General features: G+C 36.2%; 2 protein-coding genes across 8 annotated transcripts in view; one reads left to right on the plus strand and one right to left on the minus strand.

Annotated features, from left to right (window-relative positions):
* The window catches only part of TUBE1 (tubulin epsilon 1), a 15,696-nt gene extending 5,912 nt beyond the window's left edge, over window positions 1-9,784 (minus strand). For all 3 annotated transcript variants that reach the window (XR_009605194.3, XM_060616426.3, XM_060616425.3), the window contains exons 1-8: window positions 9,655-9,784; window positions 9,480-9,553; window positions 8,741-8,793; window positions 7,182-7,239; window positions 4,554-4,669; window positions 2,683-2,804; window positions 552-739; window positions 158-333 (exon numbers count right to left, since the gene is read on the minus strand). Coding sequence is in view for 2 of the 3 variants with exons in the window: in XM_060616426.3 (XP_060472409.3) it covers window positions 158-333; window positions 552-739; window positions 2,683-2,804; window positions 4,554-4,669; window positions 7,182-7,239; window positions 8,741-8,793; window positions 9,480-9,553; window positions 9,655-9,679 (812 nt within the window). In the remaining variant the exon portion in view is untranslated. The remainder of the gene's footprint in view (window positions 1-157; window positions 334-551; window positions 740-2,682; window positions 2,805-4,553; window positions 4,670-7,181; window positions 7,240-8,740; window positions 8,794-9,479; window positions 9,554-9,654) is intronic.
* A 70-nt stretch (window positions 9,785-9,854) lies between these two features.
* Window positions 9,855-22,713, plus strand: FAM229B (family with sequence similarity 229 member B). Of its 5 annotated transcripts, none has more exons than XM_060616429.2 (4): window positions 9,877-9,964; window positions 19,040-19,199; window positions 20,874-21,012; window positions 22,488-22,713. In XM_060616429.2, exons 3-4 carry the CDS (start codon window positions 20,888-20,890, stop codon window positions 22,603-22,605), a joined length of 243 nt encoding a protein of 80 aa, XP_060472412.1. In that variant the 5' UTR covers window positions 9,877-9,964; window positions 19,040-19,199; window positions 20,874-20,887; the 3' UTR covers window positions 22,606-22,713. The 5 variants fall into 5 exon arrangements, with proteins under 5 accessions (XP_060472416.1, XP_060472412.1, XP_060472415.1 ...); XM_060616432.2 differs by having other exon boundaries at window positions 9,880-9,964; window positions 19,040-19,142; XM_060616430.2 differs by having other exon boundaries at window positions 9,880-9,964; window positions 19,043-19,199.
* The last annotated feature ends 472 nt before the right edge of the window (window positions 22,714-23,185 follow it).

The following is a 23,185-nucleotide window of genomic DNA, read 5'->3' on the forward strand; positions in this document are numbered from 1 at the left end:
CTCCAAGATCTCAAAATACTAGATAAAATAAAATAAAGAGAAGCTCTTATGACCTAGAACAACTAAAAAGTTCTACTACAAAAATGCTACTGCAAGCATCATCAGAAGCAAAGTGAAGTCTGTAAACTGTCCTTAGGTATACCATCAATACGATTACCTGGTTAGGTTCAGCAGCAAATTTGCCACAATGTTGTTCATCGCATCAAAGGGCTTCTGGTGCTGCTTTTTCAAAGCCCCAGCACTTGAAGTAACCAGACTCTTTGGCTTTATAGTTGTACCCAACTTTCCAGAATTCACCATGAGGTCAATTTTGCTAATGATGTCAAATAAAGACTTTTAAAGGAAAAATATTGGGAGACAAGCTATTAAGAGCGGACACAGATGACATTCTACCAGGAAAAAAGGAAGAGAAAGAAAAACAATTTAAACTTATTTTTCCTCTTAGGTGGGAAAGCTGAAAGGTGAAGACAATGTTTCATATGCACACACATGCATAACATAGGACTGAATGTATACATGATATATCCATAAGTTACAATGTCATTTCTTACTTGGTTGTCAATGGGCAACACACAGTCTGCATGCTCATTAAGTTCCTTCATTGCCAAGATGCTATTATAAGGTGAGGTTATGACATCATCCTCACCAGAAGGATAAACTGAAGTCACAAATCTGTATACTTCTGGGAATTCGTCCTCAAGCACCTTTAAGAGAAACGTGCCAAGTCCAGATCCTGTTCCTGAGGATTAAAATTGCAAAGAAAGAAAACAAAACTCAGCACAAATGATTTAGAATAAAATTGTGAGGAACCTGGAATTTTATGGTTGTTTTTTTTTTTTTTTTTTTTTTTTTTGTAGAAACATACGTTAAAAACCAGAGCCATTATAGAGAAGACAGTTTTAATTCCATTAAAATATTTTAAAAGCCATATAAACATATACATATAGAACCCATAAACAAAATAAAAAAGGCAAACTAAGAAAAAAATCTCCAATGCATATGAAGGACTAAATTTCTTTCATAAAGAGGTCTCACAAATCAATAACCAAAAAACCATGAATAATAGAAAAATGGGGAAAGTATGTAAACATGTACTTCATAATAAATCAATTGGTGAATAGATATGAACGTGCTTAACCTTTCTTCTAATCAAAGCCATCCAAATTAAAACAATCCAATTTTGAATATGTTAGATTCAGGTCTTCTAATACTCAGTGTTGGTGACAGTGTGGGGAAATAAACTTGTATAAATTGTTCGGTGAAATAATGTGGCAAGGTATTTATTAACATGCATCAAAATTTAAAATTTACATATTCTTTGGTCCCACTTTCCTTTTGGGAATATTACCTACAGCTATAGAGGCACAAATGAGCAGAAATGTACGTATCAGATATTCAACTGAGGACTGTGTTTAATAACTGAACACCATAAACTTAACATCTACTAATGAGAAACAGACTTTAAAAATTATTATATTAACACAATTGAATTCTATGAGACAGAGATGATATTAAAAGACATTCGGGAAAGACAAAGGGAAAAAATTACAGAGTAATAAGCATCTCATGATCTTGTTTATGTAAAAATATACACACATACGTAACAGGCATAGAAAATATCTGGAAGGACAGACATTGGCAAACTCAATTACCTGTGAGGAGAGAGACTAGAAATTAGATGTGAGAGAGGAGACCATTTTTAACCTTCACTATTATTTACTTTTGCCAGTAAATTATGAATAAAGTATAATCTGAGATTTTGAAAAGATGGATTTAAAAAGGCACCATAATGAAATATAAATCAAATTGTTTCTTTTTTTTAAAACGGATCCAAACTTGGTTAATTATACTAGTACGAAGAGAAATTTGTTTCTTAATTCAGTGATTACAATGGTCCTCTAAAGGCATGGTTTACATAGCAATTATAACTTTAATTTTAAAATGCTATCACACTGCATAATAGATATGTAGAAAAAATCAATTTACATAACCTGTTGAATATAAAATCTTAATATCAGCTTGAAGAAAAATAGCATGGCAAATTTTTCTTTTAAAACTCGCTAATCCTATTTGAAATTAGCAAAATACAATATGTTTCTAGTTCATAGAACAGAGGAGCAAAGTACTTCATTTGCAAGGAACAGGCTTTCCAGGGAAAAGAAAGCAATGCAGATCATTTATTATAGGTCAAGGTAATTACCATGTAAGGAAAGATTTAAAGGAGCTGACTAAAAGGATTTCTTTTATTTATGTCTCTTATTGGACACAAGAAAGGTCTGAAGGTAGTTGAAGAATACGGACATTTTTAAGCCAGAAATGCTTAGCTCTAGTTAGGATATGAGATTGCAAAAACAAACCCTTAGGAGAAAGTCAGCATTCCCAGAAAGCTCATATATACTGAAATATAGTCAGAAATTTTATAAAAGAAACTAAAGGTAGAAGAAAAAAAATTCAGATTCAGTTCTACTATCTCTTAAAAGGGCTTAAATTAAAAAAAATGATAATAGGAACAAAATCTGACAAAAATCTAAAATAAAAAGCAGTTATGTACATACTCATAAACACAGAGTGTTAAAAGTTCTACCTTTATTAAGCATAGGTCTGAAAACATCCTTCAGTTTGCAAAATGAGTTCCAATTTACACTTTCACATTATTATAGGGAAATGAGTGAATAACTTTACCTCCTCCCATGGAATGTATTATAAAAAAACACTGTAAACAATCACAGTGCTCTGCCGACTTTCTGAGTTTCTCTAAAATCTGTTCTTGATAAAGCCTGCCAAAAACTTTGTGACCCACAGCCCTGAAAAAAAAGATATAAATCACAAAATCACCCTGGCATTTATTATTTCAAGATTTTATTATTTCTGATCCAAATGAAAAGATTATAGAAAAACTTGAAAAAGTATTTTTACTGTATTAAGTACATTCTTCTGGTTTCGTATCAATAAATTATATGATGATATTTCAAAGACACTAGGTAGAAAATGTAACAAACATATATATCTATAATCCTCAAATATCATGACAAAATAGAGCATTATCAATGGCTATTAAACTATGGTTTTCTAAATTTATCTTCTCTTTTTTTTCTTTAGGCATAATTATAAGAATTTATTTACATAGCTGTTTCTCATCTCCATTTAAAATAAATTCTGATTGCAGTAAATTTTACATATTAAAAAGCAGAACACAGTCAACTAGAATGACAATAAAAATAAAGACTTTTGAACATATTGGTTTAATATATGAGAAAACATAAGTCATGTTGTGTTATTAGATAAACTGGCACACAAAAGAACACTGATACTTATAAGACTCTGCAAGCTTTTTTGGTTAATCAGATTTGTAAGTAGCACTTTGATGCATTAAAAATGATTAAATGATTAAAAAAATGAATGAATGATTTTCCCACAACATATAGTCAGGTTGTATAACTCAAAATTACAGAAAGATTACACAGTAATTAGTGGAAAGCCTGTTAAGTAGGCATATGGATTCATTTAGTGACTGGTTCTCCCCAGATGAGACTCTAACAACGCAAAATGTAAATTCGTGCTTTAAATTTTTATTTATTTAAGTAATCTCTACACCCAACATGGGGCTCAACCTTAGGACCCATCGATCAAGAATTGCACACTCTTCTGAAAGAGCCAGCCAGATGCCCTGTAATTACACATCACTACACATTAGGATCTTGAGGGATTGCCTGTAAATAGATAAAATAACAAATACTAGGTTTGCAAATAATAAGGAGCTACTTAATTTTTAAAAAACAGCAAAAACAGTTTCAATGGAAACTATTAAATGATCATTGTTGAAGCTTTTTACCCCATTAAGGAGATCAGACCATTATATATTTAAGAGCTAAACAGCTTTGGGCTGAGCCTAAATGCTGGGACACTGGTTCTGGCTTGCACCTCTTATCAATTCTATTAAATCTGACCAACTGAGAACTTGATAGAGTCAAATAACACAGGTAAGAGAAGAGTTTATAAAAATACTTAAACTTTTGTTACTAGTATTTTTTTTTTTTTTAGAGTTTATTTATTTTTGAGAGAGAGAGAGAGAGAGAGAGAGAGAGAGAGAGAAAGAGCAAGCATGAGTAGGTGAGGGGCGGAGAGAGAAAGGGAGACACAGAATCTGAAATAGGCTCCAGGCTCTGAGCTGTCAGCACAGAGCCTGATGTGGGGCTCGAACTCACAAACCGCGAGATCATGACCTAGGCCAAAGTCGGATGCTTAAACAACTGAGCCACCCAGGCGCCCCTAGTATTATTTAAGAATCAATTTACAACAAGGACTTTGGTAAATCAATTTTTCATGATTTTTTTCTTAAAAAAAAAAAAATGAGAAAGAACTATGATACAAGTGGCTTTTCAGCACTGAGAAACACCATCATTTATCAAGGAAAAGATGATGGGCTGAAAAGCCTAGAGGTAGGTATAGCAGGTTAGATCTTGCTTTCATGTTAGGACCTATTAGAATGAAGGAAAGATTGTTCCTTTTGTTTTCCAGAGGACATTCAATTTTTACATACAGCACATTCTCACCAATTATTCCCTGAGCCAGAAATATCAGTGATGAGCTGCTTGCTATCAAACACATCTCTCAACGGTCCCTGCAGAATTTCATTTACTACCCCTTCCTCCATGTCAATCAAGACAGCCTGAGAAAGAGAAATAAAATTTAATTAGCATATTTTTCTTTAGAGCTAGTTATTCTGTAAATTAATTTATGAACTAAAAGTTGCATTGTTCTTTTTACAGTTTAAGCTTAATCAAATCTTTATTTGAATCTTTATGTAGAATCTGTTACAAGAATGAAAAAGTAATTTCACTCTCCTCAGGAGGTGGAATACAATTAAAAGATGGATTCTAAACTCTTATCCTACTCCAAAATACCATGTGGGGGAAAAAAAGGAACTGAATAATCCCCTCAACTGATTTTCTAACAATTCTTTTATTCATGTGCCTACGTGACTGTAAATGTTTTGAGAACAAGGTCTCAGAAATTTAAAAGGTGCCTAACTAGAAAAAAATTCTCAATAAATGTAGGGTACATTAATGCATATTTGCTCACTAGAGCAACCATGCTGCTCTTCATGAATCACAGCCCCAAACTGTCCAATTCAAATCAGTAAACTTATTATTATGTGCGAACGAAGGCAATGGATCAATGTTAAAGATGACAATAGGGCCCCTACGCCCAAGAAAACCTAATTCATTACCACAAACATTACTGACATGGGAGATAACCTCTATTCCTCAGAGGAAAATGAAAATATAAAATATAAAATTAACTATGGAAAGAAAAATAGAAAAGACTGGAGGAAAATACAGCAAAACGTAAGCAGGGACGGCAGTAGAATTATATTTGTACTTCCCACATCTTCTACGCTGAGGAAGATGAGTGAAAAGGGAAATAAATAAATTAAAAAGCTAAAAAAAAACATGAAATGACCTTAGGGCACACTATAAAGCTATTAGCTTTGATTCAGTGTCACAGAGAAAGGGCTTGGTTTATGGGCTTCTTCAGTGCTTGTGACCCCGTAATGTTAAGCGCTTATGACATGGCACTGTTCTAAGTGCTCTGCATTTGATCCTCACCTTATGCATAGGTACTATAGTTACCCTCACTTAACACATGAAAAAAACTGAGGCCTAGGAAAGTTAAATAACTTTAGCCCAGCTAGTAAGTGACAGAGCTAAGATTCAAACCTGCAGAATCTTCACTCTTAACCACCAAACTCTATGCTCTACTATCTCATTGAGAGGAGCCAGTCAAGTTCAGTATTTATGGAATACTAACTGTTGTGAAGTTGTAATTTATGCCCATTTAAATTCTGTGAATTAAACTGTGTAATTAACGATGCTACTATAAGCAAGCAATTTAAAAAATTATCTTACACAGTATATCAGAAATATTATATTTCTAATTGTTTAATAGTATATCACAGTAGTATATCAGAAAGACTACACAATAATTATGTACTGCAAATGCAATCTTTTGTATATAGCAAGCAATATGCATACACTTTATGTATACTGGACTATATAGGGCTATTTACTGGTAATTTAGGGGTTTTCTAGGATATTTTACGATGATATGCAATTTTTACCTTAAATGTTGACTTTAACATCTAATCCACCACATAAGAGACACTTCACTGTCTGGGCAAACTGTAGTGTACTACAAGTTGTGTAAGATTACAAAGAGAAAAAAATTAGCTTATAATGGCAGTGTTCCAAAACAGACTTAAGATAATTTGTGGGAGATTACCTAAACTACCTTAAAGCAACATGCAAAATACAAAGTGACATTCAAGCACCTCTGGAAGTCAGTTTTGATAGAAGCGTCACAATTCCTCCCATAGCATCTAAACTGCCTTTCTTGTTATAAAAATAACTTATCACCAACTGGAAAAAGCAGTTTGTTGTAGACAATCACGGAAGAGAAGTGTTGCTGGAATGAGTTTAACACTAAATATGGGCTACTGACTCGAAGCATTTTTGTTCAAGAGGTCTTACATGGTTGTGGTATTCACTATAACGTGGCTGGATCCATGCTTTGTATTGGGAATAGTAATTCTGATGCAAAGAAATCTTCCACTATCTTCAAATGAAAAATTAACCTGCATTAATATATGTTTCAGGCTTAGAGTTAAGGAAATTCCTTTTGTTATCATCTATCTAGACGTAGCTCTTCCCTGAAACATTCACACACAAAAAATGCTAAATATTCAGTGTTTTTATTTAAAGCACAAAACTTTTCCCCTAACGTTTAAGGTAGACATAAATGTCTGCTTATTTATATTAAAATGTGACTTAGTACTTTAAAATTTTTTTTTTTCATGTTTCTTCATTTTTGAGAGAGAGAGACGGAGTGCGAGCAGGGGAGGGGCAGACAGAGAGGGACACACAGGATCCAAAGAAGGCTCCAGGCTCCAAGCTGTCGGCACAGAGCCCAACACATGCGGGGCTCAAACTCACAGACCACAACAAGATTATGACCTGAGCTGAGGTCAGTTGCTCAACTGAGTGAGCCACCTAGGCACTCCAGTAAAAACTTTTCTTAATTTGAGAAGTCAAATTAAAATTTTATTCTCATGATAGTTACCAAAGTATAGTTTTTTCAAAAACACACGTGATAAAAGAATCTAAGCATATATATGATCTTACTCGTGCTTTCAAAGAACAAATTTTCCCCTTGGAAATATTGCCACCATCACCAACCACTCTGAAAGATAAAAAATGAGAAAAGGTCATAAGATCTTCCAAGGCTAATAGTGCTATTAGATAATAAAGTTAACTCCCACTTATATAATAAAGCTACTTATAGGCCTAGAGGGGCAGGCACAAAAGGCAACAGCGAAGATGCCATTCCTCTCCCTCTCCCTTCCCTACCCTCCTATTAGGCTGAAAAAGTGAGGTACTTTTTTCCCTGGCTTTCTTTGTAGTTAGGGCCGGCCGTGTAATCCAGTTCTGAGATAAAAAGCAGGTATGCTGGGAAGTGTTTCTGATAAAGAGGACCAGATGCTGTTGGTGCTTGGCATATAAACATGAATATAGATGCATGGAGTGAATATAGATATATATATATCTGTGTCCTATAGTGTCCTACTCTTTGTTTCCTAGGTTCCGGGGAATCTAGATGGCAGATATTTCCACATAATAAAAATAAATGACACCAGCCATTAAGGTACTACACCTAACTTCCCTTGGCCTGATTCCATGGTCACCAAGCAACTTTCTACTATTTAGCTTTTCAGGTAGATTTCCTACAGAAGAGAATGCACTTTTGAAAGTAAAGGAAAATCTAGTGCCCTGGAGTTACCGTCCCTACTGTCAATTACTACATTGACTTTCTGCTTTTTAATCTCCCGTTCTCTTTGAGTTTGGTTTACCGACCTGTGCTGGAGAGCAATGGACTTATTCTCAAGATGTCAACAAGTTTTCTAAGTTTACAAGCCTGAGGGTCAGACTCTGGAATTCACCAGGGAAGTGGGGATTCATTAGCTTTCTCTAGGAGATAACTACCTCAAATACCCAGCAAACTAATTCAAACTAGAACTAGAATTTTTATTGAATTACGATAAAGATGGATATTCACTATAGACTTTTCAGTTCAAGTCCACCACAGTTTAAGTAAAACACACACACTTAATGATTAAACGTTAAACATTACGGACACACCTTGAATGTCAAAATTACTCTCTCAGATAAAAGATAGTTATATAGATACTTTATTAAAATAAACAAAAGTAATTTGACAGTTGCTTTCCTTCTTTTTAGCACATTCTACTTATAGAGCAAATGACTACAAATATCACAGAAATGTAAAAAAAAAAAAAAAAAATACATTTTTCTTTCAAAAGTTGGCCATTCCTGAATGCATTAACAAGATACACTGAGGGAAATTTTCAGCAGTCCTTCAGTAAAACTTTATTTCAAGGTCATGTTAAAAGAAGGCACACTAAAGGTTCTTTTGTTCCTTAACATGGTCTTAAAAGGAAACCTGCTGTCTTGCTCTGCAGAATAGTATGAGAAATATTAATGATATGGGAATAATAATGGGAAAAAATGCTTTCAATACTGAGAAAAACAAACTAACAAACAAACAACCCAGACAACTTCTTTATAGTTATCAACTATTTTATTATCCTTTGAAGAATTCTCTCCCAATCTGATGACATGAAAAGAATCATTATCCTATGTGACAGGCTTTAATCCCATCTTACCTGGTATCCACATTTCTAAAGAAGCTGCTTATTGCCTCGTCATAAATTCCTTTCTAAAAAGAAAAAAATATATTTATTTGATTAAGTTATTTGATTAAATATATATATTTGATTAAGTTTTGCTTCTTTCCCAAATGAAATCCTTTCGATTTAATATTCTCACAATACTGTAATGGCTGGTATTTGGCTATGATAACAACAACAAAAATGCAAGTTATCAAAAAATGCTCAGACTTCTTCCTCCCTAAAAGGTAAATGCCGTAGGATCTATGGATAAAGTTTAGCTGAGGGCGCTAAAGAAAGGAGCCCCATAGGACTGCAGAACAGGTGCATCAAAAGAGAGCTTTCTCTGGATTCCTGGTGATCATTTTAAAGTTGACTAAATTCAGGAATATAATACCACACACGTTACCTATTTTACAAAGTACTTCCCCAAATACTATCGCATTGCTCTTCAAAAGAATCCCGATAAAAATGAGACCCTAAGATTCAGGGAGGGAGACTTAAGACTTAAGGTATTTGGCTAGCGTTTGTTCTGGGTCTAACGCCACCAAACGCTTAAAAACCAGTTCGTGTTTTCCTGAGAAGACCCTATACAACCTCTATCAGTATCTATCAGTAAGATAAAAGGTCAAATGGACTGATTCTTGCTTATTTGCTTATCTGTTGCTTATTCTTGCTTGTTTGTTGCGCGAGCATCGGTAACAGGCGGGTGGTCTCCGGGAGGGTGGGTCGGTACCTGGTTGACCGCGGCGTGCTCCCTTAGCGCCAGATCCCAAAAGCAGCAGCCGATCTGGTTTCCGCACTGGCCGACTGCGATCAGCGAAAGGAGGGAAAGAGAGTAGCCATTAGGAGGAAAAACAAGGCCGGTTGGCTGCGCGGCGACAAGGTGCCCACCCTCCCGCGCAGCTTACCCTGTACGACCACCGACTGGGTCATGCTGCTGCGCGTCCGGACTAGAGCACCCGGGAGCCAGCGGCCGCGTTCGTACTCCCCGCCCGGCTCCCGAGCTGAGCTCCCTGAGGGCCCGGGCAGCCGTAAGTCAAGCTGCTGCCGCAAGTCGCTGCTGTCGCTACGCTCTTCTCTAGGTTCAAGCTAAGTTTTTCCGTCAGAAGGTCTTGCAAGTGCACTTGCGTCCCACCGTTACCATAGCGACTGGGCCTCCGGACCGTAGATCCTAACTGCTTGCCAACATCTTTGAGCTTCGGCAGCTCCAGAGGCCGGGTAACTGGCGGGTAACTAGGCTTTGGAGTGGGATTTAAAAATGTATGTCTTTAAAACTGTTTATGGCTTATCAGAGGTCTAGTTTTTGTTCAGTCTCAACACCCTGGGACTCTGCTTTAATGCGTCTAGCCAACAAGCTCTTTGTTCCAACAGAAAACGGTGTAGATGAGCACAAAGAAACCCCAAATAGGCGTGTCAGGGTACACCCGAAACTAGGCTGTTTATACACTTTGACAAAACGCTTCAGAGATCCAGTCACTGTTCGTTGAAGCTGTGTGCTTCCAGCATTAACTTCTATTTAAAAAAAAATTTTTTTTTTTTAATTAACGTTTATTCATTTTTTTTGAGACAGAGAGAGACAGAGCATGAATGCGGGAAGGTCAGGGAGAGAGGGAGACACAGAATCTGAAACAGGCTCCAGGCTCTGAGCTGTCAGCACAGAGCCCGACGCGGGGTCCGACTCACGGACGGCGAGATCATGACCTGAGCCGAAGTTGGACGCTTAACCGACTGAGCCACCCAGGCGCCCCCCCCCAACATTAACTTCTAGCCCCTCTAGGATATTCAGAAGAAATCAAGGCATAGATCCAGCTCCAAGAAGCGTATAATCTTAAGACACACGTGAAATACTAACAAAAAAATACTGTGTGTTGCTGACTGTAAGGATTCAGTGAATGAGGATGTAGATCAGTCAATAGAAGTCTGGTGGAAGAGATGAAGTTAAAACTAGGCATTTGATTTATGTAAACTAGATGGAAGAAGACTAAAAAAAATCAGGCATTCCTGAAAATTACCAAGTACTGAAAATTGTCAAACACTGAACAATACTCTGAACTCTGATTGATCAATTTAGACCAGATTTCAATGAAGAACCCCAGCACTTCTTTACTGAAATTCATATTGTCTACAAATGCTTTAATCAAGAATGTTTTGCAATTGCTGAATTTTACTCTTAACTGCTTATTGGTGAGCATGGAGTCAGCGGTGGAGGTGTAGTCTAGAACATCCAATACGTCACTTCACGTCTTGGTGCTGAATTCCCAAAGTCTGGGGCTTTCAGAATTTGCAAAGTTTGGTCCAGTTTGTTGGCAGTGATGGAAGTAGGTCTATGCCAGTGAGTTATGGTGCCAGCTCATCTGGTATTCTGGCCTCTCAGAGCCCTCTCTCTCATACCGTGGTTAGGTCTAAGTCATTATTCCCCAGAGGTCATACATGGGAACAAGTTAAATTAAGAAAATCCTAACAACAACAACAACAGCAACAACAGTCCGAATAAGTCTCATTTATAACTTCAGTCTGGAAAGCATCTGACTAACAGGCGATTCTGCTTAAGAATCAAGGTAGAACCTTATATACCAACCATATGTATAAGCAGAAGAACTTTCTAGGATTTATAGTTTCCAGGAGTCCACACAGAAGTCATATATTTGAGCATATCCTGGAGTTGAATGCATTCCTAATTAGTTGGATTGAGACCTCATTTAAGCTATTCAGCAAGCTCAATAGATATTGCAAGCAGAACCCAGGCCATCCTGGGGGTTGGATGTAGAGAGCTGTACACAGCTCTAGCGGAGTTCTAGTATACCTCCTCTGATACAAACACAGTGGAAAAAAAAATATGAGTTACCTTTCAAATTCTAGCTGTAAGTGGAAAAACTAGTTTTAGAAAAGAAGAATTAGAAGCACGAGGGAGCAGACTAGAGAGCTGAAAATCAAATTAATGATGTAGATGAGAAGTTTGAGAGAATCACGAGAATGCTGAGGCAAGGACGGAGGTATTAGAGCTCTTAGAAGGTAATATCTATGAAAGAGACAAAGATAGCTCAACATAAAATTAGTAAGTGCCCCTGAATAGAGAACACAGCAACTGGAAGAAGAAATGTCCTTACTGATATAAAACATAATAAAGGAAAGAAAATCTGTAGATTAAAAGAAACCAAGATTAAGGATTATAAGAAAAATAGAGTACACTGATAATGATGAATACTGAGTAATGTATAGAAATATCTAAAACCAATATAATAGGATATGTTAATTATACTTCGGTAAAAAGAGGATATAGCACGATCCATGGAAAAATTTCTCTCGGACAGTCAACACGAGGATAGAGCCTAGTTAAGCCACTCAGTTTTCCGGATGAAAGAATTCTTTGGGTACCCAGTCAAGAGAAAGAAGTAGGTAGTGGTGGAGAAAAAACAGGATTTGTTGGATTGCTGTAGAGTACATTTAGTACTGGACGACTTCGAACATCTATTACAGAGTTCTGAGGGGGCATACAACGTGTTCCAAGAAAATTAGACTCTTAATTTTCCCAGTTGCGACTTAAATAAAGTTAGAATTTGTGAGGCTCTGTTCATTTTTAGTCCTGTTGGCACACTGCATTTCTGAGCCCATCTCTCTTTCATATAACTTGTCAAGCATAAGCATAGCAACCAACGTGTTACCAATATTGTGTTCTCACCTCTTCCCCTAGAATTCAAATTCATCTGTCTTCTAGGTTATCACAGGAATTTTGCAAAGATTTTTTTTTCCCCAATACATTTGTCACCAATAACATAAATAACTGTCCTTTCAGCTTCCAGTAACAGTTTCCTTGTCACCTGCTGCCAGACCACTATCCTACTGACATATTTTAGATTTTTGTTATGGCAGTTCTTAAGTGTGGACCTAAGTCTGTAGAAGTCATGATACATTTTGCTAAGTTATGGTAACAACTAATCCCTAAATCTCAGCCGTGTAAAACAATAAAGGTTTATTTTTTTGGCACATGATCCATGTCTTTTGGGAGGTATCTGTGACTATGCTTTACGTTTTCCTCGCGCTGGCACCCAGGTTGCTGAGCTACCACGAATTCGTACATTCTTGGCTTTAGTGGCAGAGAGAGAGTATCTTACACTGCAGTTGATGGCTGTTGTTAACCCACCAAAACTAGTCACGTGGGCTCTGAGCAATCATGAGGGGGCCAGGAATTGCAATTTCCAGAAGATAGAAAGCTAGAAATATTTGATAAACAACATTCATAAGTACATTACAAGCATTCTCAGACATGACAGAATACAGCTTCTGTGGTAGGCGACCTCTAAGATGGTGCCTAATGATCTCTGCCCTCTGTTTTTGTGTAATCCCCTCTGCTTGAGTCTGGACTGGACCTAGTGACTTCTTTCTAATGAATAGAACCCACACACAGCCCAGCAGCCATCCTGAGTTGGGGAGACAGAATTGAAAATTCTGGGGGACAAAGGCAGCTAGAATTTTCAGAGCAAAGTGCAAGAGAGCAGTGAGAGTATAGAGAAAGCTCTGGAGACCTTCAGGGAATTTCTCTGAGCCTTAAACTGAGTGCTGATCAGTATGTGCATGTGGGGAAACTACCCATACTGAGGAATGAACCACTGGAAGAAGCAGGCAGAACATTTTTGGGAGTACACACAAGGGTGGAACTAGTTTACATTCCCAACATCTTGAGTGGAAGAACCCTGTAATATCTGGCGGTATTGAGTTGAGTACAGTAAAGGAACTGCCTCAGCAGTAGAGACAAATTAGCCATAGATGAAAGGCTGTCCTGATTTAGCCTAGGAAAACACAAAATCAAGCCTTCAAAGGACCAAGCTATTTCCAAATAATTGTCCCAGATCAAAACCTGAAAGTGCTTAGAAGACTAAAAATAAAATCCAGCATCCAACAACATAAAATTCACAATGTCTGCATCAAATGAAAAATTGCAAGATCTGCGAAGATGTAGAAAACCACACTCCAGATGATGTAAAAGAATCAGTAAAAACAAACCAAGAAATGGCACAAATGAAGGAATTAGTAGACAAGGACTTTAAAATAACATAAATGTACTCCATATGTTCAAAAAGGCAGAGGAAGCATGAAAAGATTAAGAAGGCACAAATATAAAAGACCCAAGTCAGACTTCTAGAGTTAAAAAATGCAGTGTCTAAAATGAAAAAATATACTGGATGGAATTAAGAGCAGATTAGACATTGCAAATGCAAAGAGTAGTGAACTTAAAGATTTAAGTGAACTTAAAGATTTAACAGTAGAAACTATCCAAAATGAAACAGAATCAAAAGATAATAAAAAAGGATCGGTGAACTGTGGGACAATTTCAAACAGCTTTATATAAGCTGTGTAACTGGAGTTCCAGAAGGAGGAAACAAAAACATACTTGAAGAGATAATGTCTGAAAAGTTTCACATGTGATAAAAATTATGCACCCACAAACCCAAGAAGCTCAATGAAACTTTAGATACAGGAATAAAGCCACACCAAGCACATTATAATCAAATTAATATCAGTGGCTAAGAAAAATATTAAAAGCACTCAGAGGAAAAAAGACACACTACATAAAGAGGAACAAAGTTAAGAATAAAAGCAGACTCTTGGAAACAATGCAAGTCAGAAAACTTGAGCAAAAATCTTTAGCTACTTAAAAAAATAAAAAGCGTCACAAAACAAAACTGTTGACTTAGGATTTTATACTCAGCTGTTCAAAATGGAGAATGAAATGCTGTTCAAAAATGGAGATGAGGGGCACCTGGGTGGCTCAGTCCGTTAAGCGTCTGACTTCCACTCAGGTCATGATCTCGCGGTTTGCAGGTTTGAACCCCACGTCAGGCTCTGTGCTGGTGGCTGGAGCCTGGAGCCTGCTTCAGATTCTGTGTCTCCCTCTCTCTCTGCCCCTCCTATGCTCATGTTCTGTCTCTCTCTGTCTTTCAATAATAAATAAATGTTAAAAAAATTTTTTTAAAAATGGAGATGAATTGGGGTGCCTGTGTGGCTTAGTCAGTTAAGTATCTGACTTTGGCTCAGGTCATGATCTCACAGTTTATGAGTTCGAGCCCTGTGTTGGGCTTTGCTCAGACTGTGTGGAGCCTCCTTGGGATTTCTCTCTCTCCCTCTCTCTCTGACCCTTCCCCATTTGCTCATTCTCTCTCTCTCTCTCTCTCTCTCTCCCAAAATAAATAAACTTAAAAAAAATGGAGATGCAGTAAAAACATACAAAAATGGAATGAATTGGTCACTAGTAGACTAGAACTGTTAAATGAAAACATTCATTCAGATAAAAGGGTAATCATGTTGGATGGAAATCCGGACCTACTCAAGGGAATAAAAACACTGAAAATGTGGGTGCGTATAAAAGACTTCTCTTGTTTTTAAAAATTTCTTTAAAAATAGTTGCTTAAAGAGAAACTTATAAATATATGTGTTATAGGGTTTATAATATATAATATAGAATATACAAGTAGAATGTATGACAATAATACAGGGTAGGAAAGGGGAAATGATTCTTTCAATGTGAGTTTGTTTTTAAAAAGAATTTTTAAAGTTTATTTTATTTTGAGAGAGAGAGCAGGGGAGGGACAGAGAGAGAAGGGGACAGAGGATCTGAAGCAGGCTCAGCAGAGAGCCCAATGTGGGGCTTGAACTCATGAAGTGTGAGATAATGACCTGAGCCAAAGTCAAACACTTAACCGGCTGAGGCATCCAGGCATCCCAGTGTGAGTTTCTTTTAGTGTAAGTTTCTTTTAGTGTATGTGAAGTGGTATAATGTTATTTAAGGCAAACTTAAAAGTTAAAAATGTATACTATGAACTCTAAAGTAACCAAAATCAAAGCCAAGGGTTGTAAAGCAATAAGCCAATAATGGAGATAGAATAGATACACAAAATATACTAAGTTATTTCAAAAGAACAGACTAAGAGAAAAGGAACAAAGAACAGCATGAAAACACAAATAGCAAGAGGGCAAGAAAATTCAATGATATCTATCACACTAAATGTCAATAATTGAAACGCCTTAAATAAAAGTCAGAGATCATTAGACTAGATAAGAAAAAGCAAGACTCAACTGTATACTGTTTATAAGAAAGCCACTTTGACTATAAAGAAGACCAGATAGGTTAAAAGTAAAAAGACAGGAAGAGATAAATTATACTAACACTAAGGAATATAAAGTAGCTATATAAATTTCAGACAGTGGATTTCAGAGCATAGACTATTACTAGAAATAAAGAAGGATAGTTTTTAATAGTAAAGTTGTCTGTTTATCAGGAGGACATAACACTACTAAATATTTATGCAACTAATATCAGAGCTTCAAAATATATGATGCAAAAACTGGAAGAATAGAAAAGAGAAACAGATACATTCATAATTATAGTTGGAGATTTCAACATCCTATTTCATTAATTGATGAAGAATACAGAAAATCAGTAAGAATACAGAAGGCTTGAATAACTCTGTCAGCCAACTAATTACATGGATAGAACACCTCACCCAATGACAACATATTCTGCTGGAACATTTACCATGATAGTACAAATTCTGAGCATAATCAAGTCTCTATAAATTTAAAAGAATTACAGTTATATGAAGAATGTGCTCTGCCAACAATGGAATGTAAGAAATCAGAGAAAACTAGCTAGAATATTTCCAAATATTTGAAAACAAATAATACAGTTCTAAATAACCTACAGATCAAAGAAAAAAGCAAAAGGACACATTTTAACAGAAGGTAATGAAAATACTAAATTTCAAAATTTTGGAAAGAATCCAAAGTAGTGCTTTGATGGAAATTTATAGAGTTAAATGCTTATATTGAGAAGGTAGGTCTCAAATCAATGGCCCGAGCTTCCATCTTAAGAAACTAGCAAAAGAAAACCAAATTAAGCCCAAAGTAAACAGAAAAAAGGAAATGCTATAGATTGTAGAAGAAATCAGATAAATAGAAACCAGAAAATAAACAGAAAAATAAGTGAAACCTAGTATGTTTCCCGAGAGATTAAAATTCTTTTGTGAGCTCCCTTGCTCATAAGTTAAAGTCTAAAATCTTTAAGCGGGTTCATGTTCTTGGTTGGTTTAGCCTCTACGTATTTCTCTGACATGATTTCTTTTTTATTTTCTCTGCTGTGGTTATGCTGGCCTTTCGTATTTTCAGATGTCCGCTCGACTGGCCCATGACTTTTGTACATGCTATTTCCTGTTTGCCCCCACCCCAACTGTCTCAATGTCTTTATTTCCAACTGTATTTTCAGCTAGTTAATGCCTTCTCATCCTTTAGATTTATGTTTGATAGCCTCGTCTAGGACATACCCTACCCTAACCTGTAAACTCTACTACCCTAACCTGTAAACTTTACTAGGATAGGCACTGTGTTTGTTGGACTCAATATTTTATCTTCAGCACTTAGCACATGCCTGGCTCGTGGTGGATTCGTAGCAAATATTTGTTGTATGAATGAATTCTTTCTAGTAGTGGATCTATTTTCTTAGGATATGCTAAGTTCAAGCATTACTCCTTTCCTGCATCTCTTGAATCAATATTCTGAGGACTGGAAGATTATTATTACTCTTGGGCTTATGAGGAATAGGAGTATGTAGAGATTTCACCATCTCCCACCACCCCCACCCCCAGTACTTCACATATTCATCCATTTCTCTATGAAGATCTGCTGGAAAGTCAAGTTCATTTTGTCTTCTGATGAATATTACTCTAGTGCTAGAAAGTTTCATCATTAAGACCACTGTTTGGTTTGTTTCATTGTATCACCCATACTAAAAAAAGAAACTTGGTACAACTTGTGCCAAATAGCTAAAAATAGTGGTAAATTAAAGGATTTTTGATTATTTCACATGCAGATACTTTGTAGCTTAAAAATATATCAATGACTGAAATGTGAAATCAATGTTTCAACACTCTGATTTCAAGAATTATGCACCAAGAGGTTATGTGCTGATGGAATTTTGTATCCCAGACATCGACTTTATTACATGTTGGATTTTTTTTTTTTATTCCTCAAAATAACTCCATGATGTAGAAATTAATACCATTTTTTAAAGGCAAACTTTTAGTGATTTGCTCACAGTCTCAGAGCTAACATGGTATTAAAATACAAACCTAATTATCATGTCAAAACCCATCGGTTTTCTACTGCCACCTCTACTAGAAAATGTAAACTATTAAACAATTTTGCCATCCTAAGGATCAAATATTTAGGTCCTCATGATACATTAGCTAACAATTGCCAGCAATTTTTCAGTTTGTCTGACTAAGACACAGTCAGTTGAATGGTTTCTCTAAGCGAAAATTGTGATCAGCTATTCACAGATAGCACCCTGGTAAGAAAAAGAAGTAGAGGTAAGATTTTGTCTAACATCAACTTAGTTATGTAAAATGCCAACTTCTATAACACAAATCATATGAAAACAGAGCAGTGGGAAATAGTATAAAATGTGGGTAGTAAAGAAAATTTAAATGCTTAATGTCATTTAGTAGTTTGCCATCAACTATGAATGCTGAAAAACAAAAAAAGATTAGCTGAAGAGAAATGTTCTGGCTTAAGAGTTATACTTGAGTATTATATTCAGTGAGGTAAGCTGTTGATACGGAAATTGGGAGAGGGAGGGTAGTCCAGAAGATGAGTTGCATCTTGTTGCTGAGGCTATGAATTGAGACATTTTAGTCTTTAGCAGATAGGAACCTACGTGAAAAAATTCTGTCATTTCTGAGTGTCACTGGGACATTTGATCATCATTTCTTTGGCAAAGATGATATGAACAGAGGACGGAGCCTCAGTGTCCAGAGAACAAAACAGGACAGTACAGGATGTATTCTTATTTTCTCAATTGGGAGAAAATTGAGCCATTATTTCTGTCATCTGGGAGTTTCAAGGCTCTTGAGGAAATAGAAGAGGTAGTCTAGGCATTAGGGAGAGAGAGGATGTAAAGAATCTCACATAGGAAGAGCCAAAGAGAAATGTGTAAAGGTGCAGTTTGAGGCCTCTTGTGTGGGATGAGGACATAGGTTGGATTAGTTTGTGTTAATAGTTAAGGAAAAAACTGGAAGATAAAGATAATGAGGAAAAGGGATATAAAGTGAGAAGAATCTCATGATTTTGTACAGATTAGACTGTAGGTTTAGAATATACATAAACTCATTCATAGATTAAAATATTTCATATTGTTGGAGAATAAGGCAGTGACAAGAACAAGACTGTCAAACTTTAGAGACAACCTTTAGCTAAGCTTCGGCTTGCTGCTGGAGGAATGAATTGTGACCTTCTATTCTTTAGCAGATAGGAAACTATGTGAAAGAATCTTCTGATGTAATAATTTCTGGGTGTCACTGGAACATTTGATCATCATTCCTTTGGCAATTCCAGTCTTCTATGGAAGGTCAGTAGAAGCATTTGATTTATTCACCTCTGCAGGAATCAGACTCAGACTATTTTGGTAAGTCTATGTATTCTTGATCAAGTTAGCTAAAGCTTCATACCTACGTTAGTTAGATAGATATGCTAACCCATAGATTTTACTGTGGTTTTACTAACTTGTCATTGAGCATACCACTTTTTTCCTTGATAAAGGAAACACAGAGTCTATAAAAACCATTACACATAATATTCAGATTATTAAACTTTAATTTTATTATTACCATAACAAATACTTATTAGGCATAGAATACTGTTCTAGGCATAAGAAACCATAATAAGACATATTTCATTTTTCCTGTCTTTTGTTGAACATATGTAAATTTATGTTAGTTACTAACTACTGTGCAAGCTGCTGTTCTAGGTATTAAGGATTCAGTCAGTGGTGGCAAAGACAGACATGAAATAGGGATGGGGGTGCGGTGGACAATGATTAAGCAAAAACATTGACAAAAAATTAGGACATTGGTTCTCAGCATGGGGTGACTTCTTCCCCTTCTCCACCAGGGGACATTTGGTAATGTCTGGAGACATTTTTGATTGTCACAACTTTTGGGGAAAGGTGATGTTGGCATGTAGTGGGTGGAGGCCTTGGATGCTGCAAAAATATCCTACAAAGCACAGGCCAACTCCTTCCCTCCCCAACAAAAAAACTATCTGGCCTCAAATGTCCATAGTGTCATAGTTGAGACATCCTGAATTAGAGTGATACCTATTACAAAGCAAAATTACAGAGTGCTGTGAAAACTTATATAATGTAGTGGTTATGGAAGGCTTCCCTGAGAAAGTGAAATGCAAATTCAGACTTAACGAATGAGTTGGTCCTAGCAAGTAAGGAGTGGGAACAGTGTGTGTGTATATGTGTGTTTGTGTGTACGTGTATCATATTTATCATATATCTCACATATACATTATGTTAAATTGAGTGTGTGTGTGTGTGTGTGTGTACAATATTTACTAATGCTCAGTAGCATCTGCTGGGTAATAATAGTTAACATTTATTGAACACTGACTATGTGTTAGGCACTGTATTTTACATGTGGTTTACATTTTGCCTAATTTAATTACATTTTACATTTAATTACATTTTGCCTTATTTAATTCACATGATTACCCTGGAAGTAGATAGTATTATCCCCAATTTATCCTTGAGAAACATACTTGATCAAGTCCCTTGCTTAGGGTTGCATAGTCAGTCTAACTCTTCCAAGGCACTTTCTCACCTAAGGTGCTATAAATGTAGAGAGGCAGGGGAAAGAACGATCATCAGGAAGAGGGTTGATGGAAGGTGTCATGGAGGATGGGAGGCTTGGCTATACTTCAAAGGAAGAGAAGGGCTTAGGTAGACAGAGAGGCAGTGGAGAGTGGTGGTAGGGACTCAACCTTGTTGACTGTAACAGCCATTTCAAGCAAACTTTTTTTTTCCTTCCACACAGTAGAAATAGACTTCTGTAATTTAGCCATAGGGCACAGTTCACTTCTACCAGCTAATGGCTTTTTTATATTTGTTGCTAGACTTAAAATTATAGTAAGGAGGAGTTGTGTAATATGGCATTTATATACTTTTAAAGATATGTTAAAACGTCATTTTCAGCATGTTTCTATATAACTGTGACAAAATAATAACACTAAAGACTCCAAAGAACTTTTTGAAGACAATTCACCCCCACTCCATTATTTTAACTTTCTAATCTAGGTGTTCTGTGAATTATGCCTTTTCGGTTTGGGACCCAGCCAAGGAAGTTTCCAGTAGAAGGAGGAGATTCTTCAGTTGGGCTGGAATCTGGGCTGAGCTCCAGTGCTGCCTGTAATGGGAAAGAGATGTCACCAACCAGGTATGGTCTTCTCATCCTGATGGCTGAGGAAATGTGTAATAGCTATCATCAATATAAGCTTTAGTTGATGTTCAGTATTAGCAAGAAAAAAGCCTGGGACCATTAAATTAGTATTAACAAACTTTGCTGTTATGAAATTAGTATTAGCAGATTCCAGGTTTTCTTAGCACAGTTTGTTTTTGGTGCCTCTGTAAGTCTCAATGATAGACTAGTTCTTATTTTATTGTTATTATTTTCTGGTAAATCTTTAGCTAGATTGTTGTTGTTGATAGTTACAAGAAAGATAACATTCATTTAAATGAGCAAATCTTTAGTGCTTTTTACATGCTAGGCACAAGGCTGCAAATATGAAGAAGACTATTATCTCAGATTTAGTGTCACTTTGGCTTTGATTTGACCTTTAGCAGAAAGATAGTGATATCGAGTCTGAATGTTCTATAAAACAAAATCATTTTTTGCAAAATTGAAGAAAACTATAATAAATAGGATGTGTTCCACTTTTCTGCTGTTTACCATTAATTACTACACTCTTAGATTTCTCATGGCTTGGAAGCTTTTAGAACACAGATTTAAGCCTCATAAGGTAGGTACTTTAAAAATCAGAGTTATTTAAGGATGCAGTGGGCTATTTTGGGAAGCACTAAGCACTTGTCTTTAGAAATGTTTGAGGTTGGGTGATTATCTGGTGGGAATGATGGAATAGAAATTCAAGTACTAGATGTAATTTTGGAGTAGATGTCATTTATGGATTCAATCAACATTTGAATAGTACATGGAATAGTATGTTTGGTTTTATATTTTTCCACATATTCTAGTTTTTTAAACATTTTTCTTAACATTTATTTATTTTTGAGACAGGGAGAGACAGAGTATGAGCGGGAAAGGGGCAGAGAGAGAGGGAGACACAGAATCCGAAGCAGGCTCCAGGCTCTGAGCTGTCAGCACAGAGCTTGACGTGGGGCTCGAACTCACAAACTGCGAGATGGTGACCTGAGCCGAAGTTGGACGCCCAACCGACTGAGTCACCCAGGCAACCCCCACATGTTCTAGTTTTTAAATCACTCAATTGAAGTGATTTTAAGGTATATATATATATATATATATATATATATATATATATATATATATATATAAATTTATAAATTGCCATAGTAGTACCACTATGTTTACAACTATGCACTCCCCATGCGCTTTTTTTTTTTTTTTTTTTTTTTTTTTTTTGCCATTTAGCAATCACTGTATACCTTTCAAGATGGTCATTTAGAGGATTCTTTATGAATTTTGTGTATGGCAATAATCATAATTTCTTTGCAACATAAGTCTAAAATGTCTGGCTCATCAATGTCACTGTGTTATATTGTGACATTCAAAGATTTCAAAATGATTTAAAGCAGTTGATATGCACTCAAACTTTGCTGCTTTAAAAAAATTTCCTTTTTAGTATCTCACCACGTGTGCTTTGCTCTTTCATTCAGGCAACTCCGAAGGTGCCCTGGAAGTCATTGCCTGACAATAACTGACGTTCCCATCACTGTCTATGCAACAATGCGAAAGCCACCTGCACAAAGCAGCAAGGAAATGCATCCGAAATAGCATCATTAAGTCTTTTGTAGAGGTTTGACTAGGTCAAGGATAATGGACAAGTATCATCTTATGATGTGATAAACAAATAAAAGCAGTGGCACCTTTGGACGATGACAACAGTTGAAATATTTCCTTTAAGTAAGAAAAGACAATGTCATCTGCAAAATGTGTAGTATTAAGCCATCAGTTATGTTTGATGGATAAGGCAGAATAATATTTCACAATTAGAAGGTCCTTTAGAGATCATCTTGTTCACAGTGGATCATTAATATCAATGTTTCAAGATGAAGGTTAATTCACCTTGATTATCAGTCATGAAGGGCCTGTTCTAAGTACTTAATGTGTTTTAGGCTGGTTTCCTTTGTTTTACATTTGGGTTGCTTCTTACCTGAATCCTTTTACTTGAATACCTTAATACCTGGCTTGATATCTTTTGATAATGTTTTGCTTAGGAATAATTATATTGGGTAAGAAATGGAGCCCAGTAGATTGTGCATTTGGGGAAGAATACCGAGACCAAAGAAAGTTCTTAGTCATGGTTCATCTGCAAATCATATAAACTGTTTGTATATGGGAGCTGAGGTTATTG

This window comes from Panthera onca, chromosome B2, assembly GCF_046562875.1.
Source record: "Panthera onca isolate mPanOnc1 chromosome B2, mPanOnc1 haplotype 2, whole genome shotgun sequence".
In the NCBI taxonomy this organism is placed as follows: Eukaryota; Metazoa; Chordata; class Mammalia; order Carnivora; family Felidae; genus Panthera; species Panthera onca.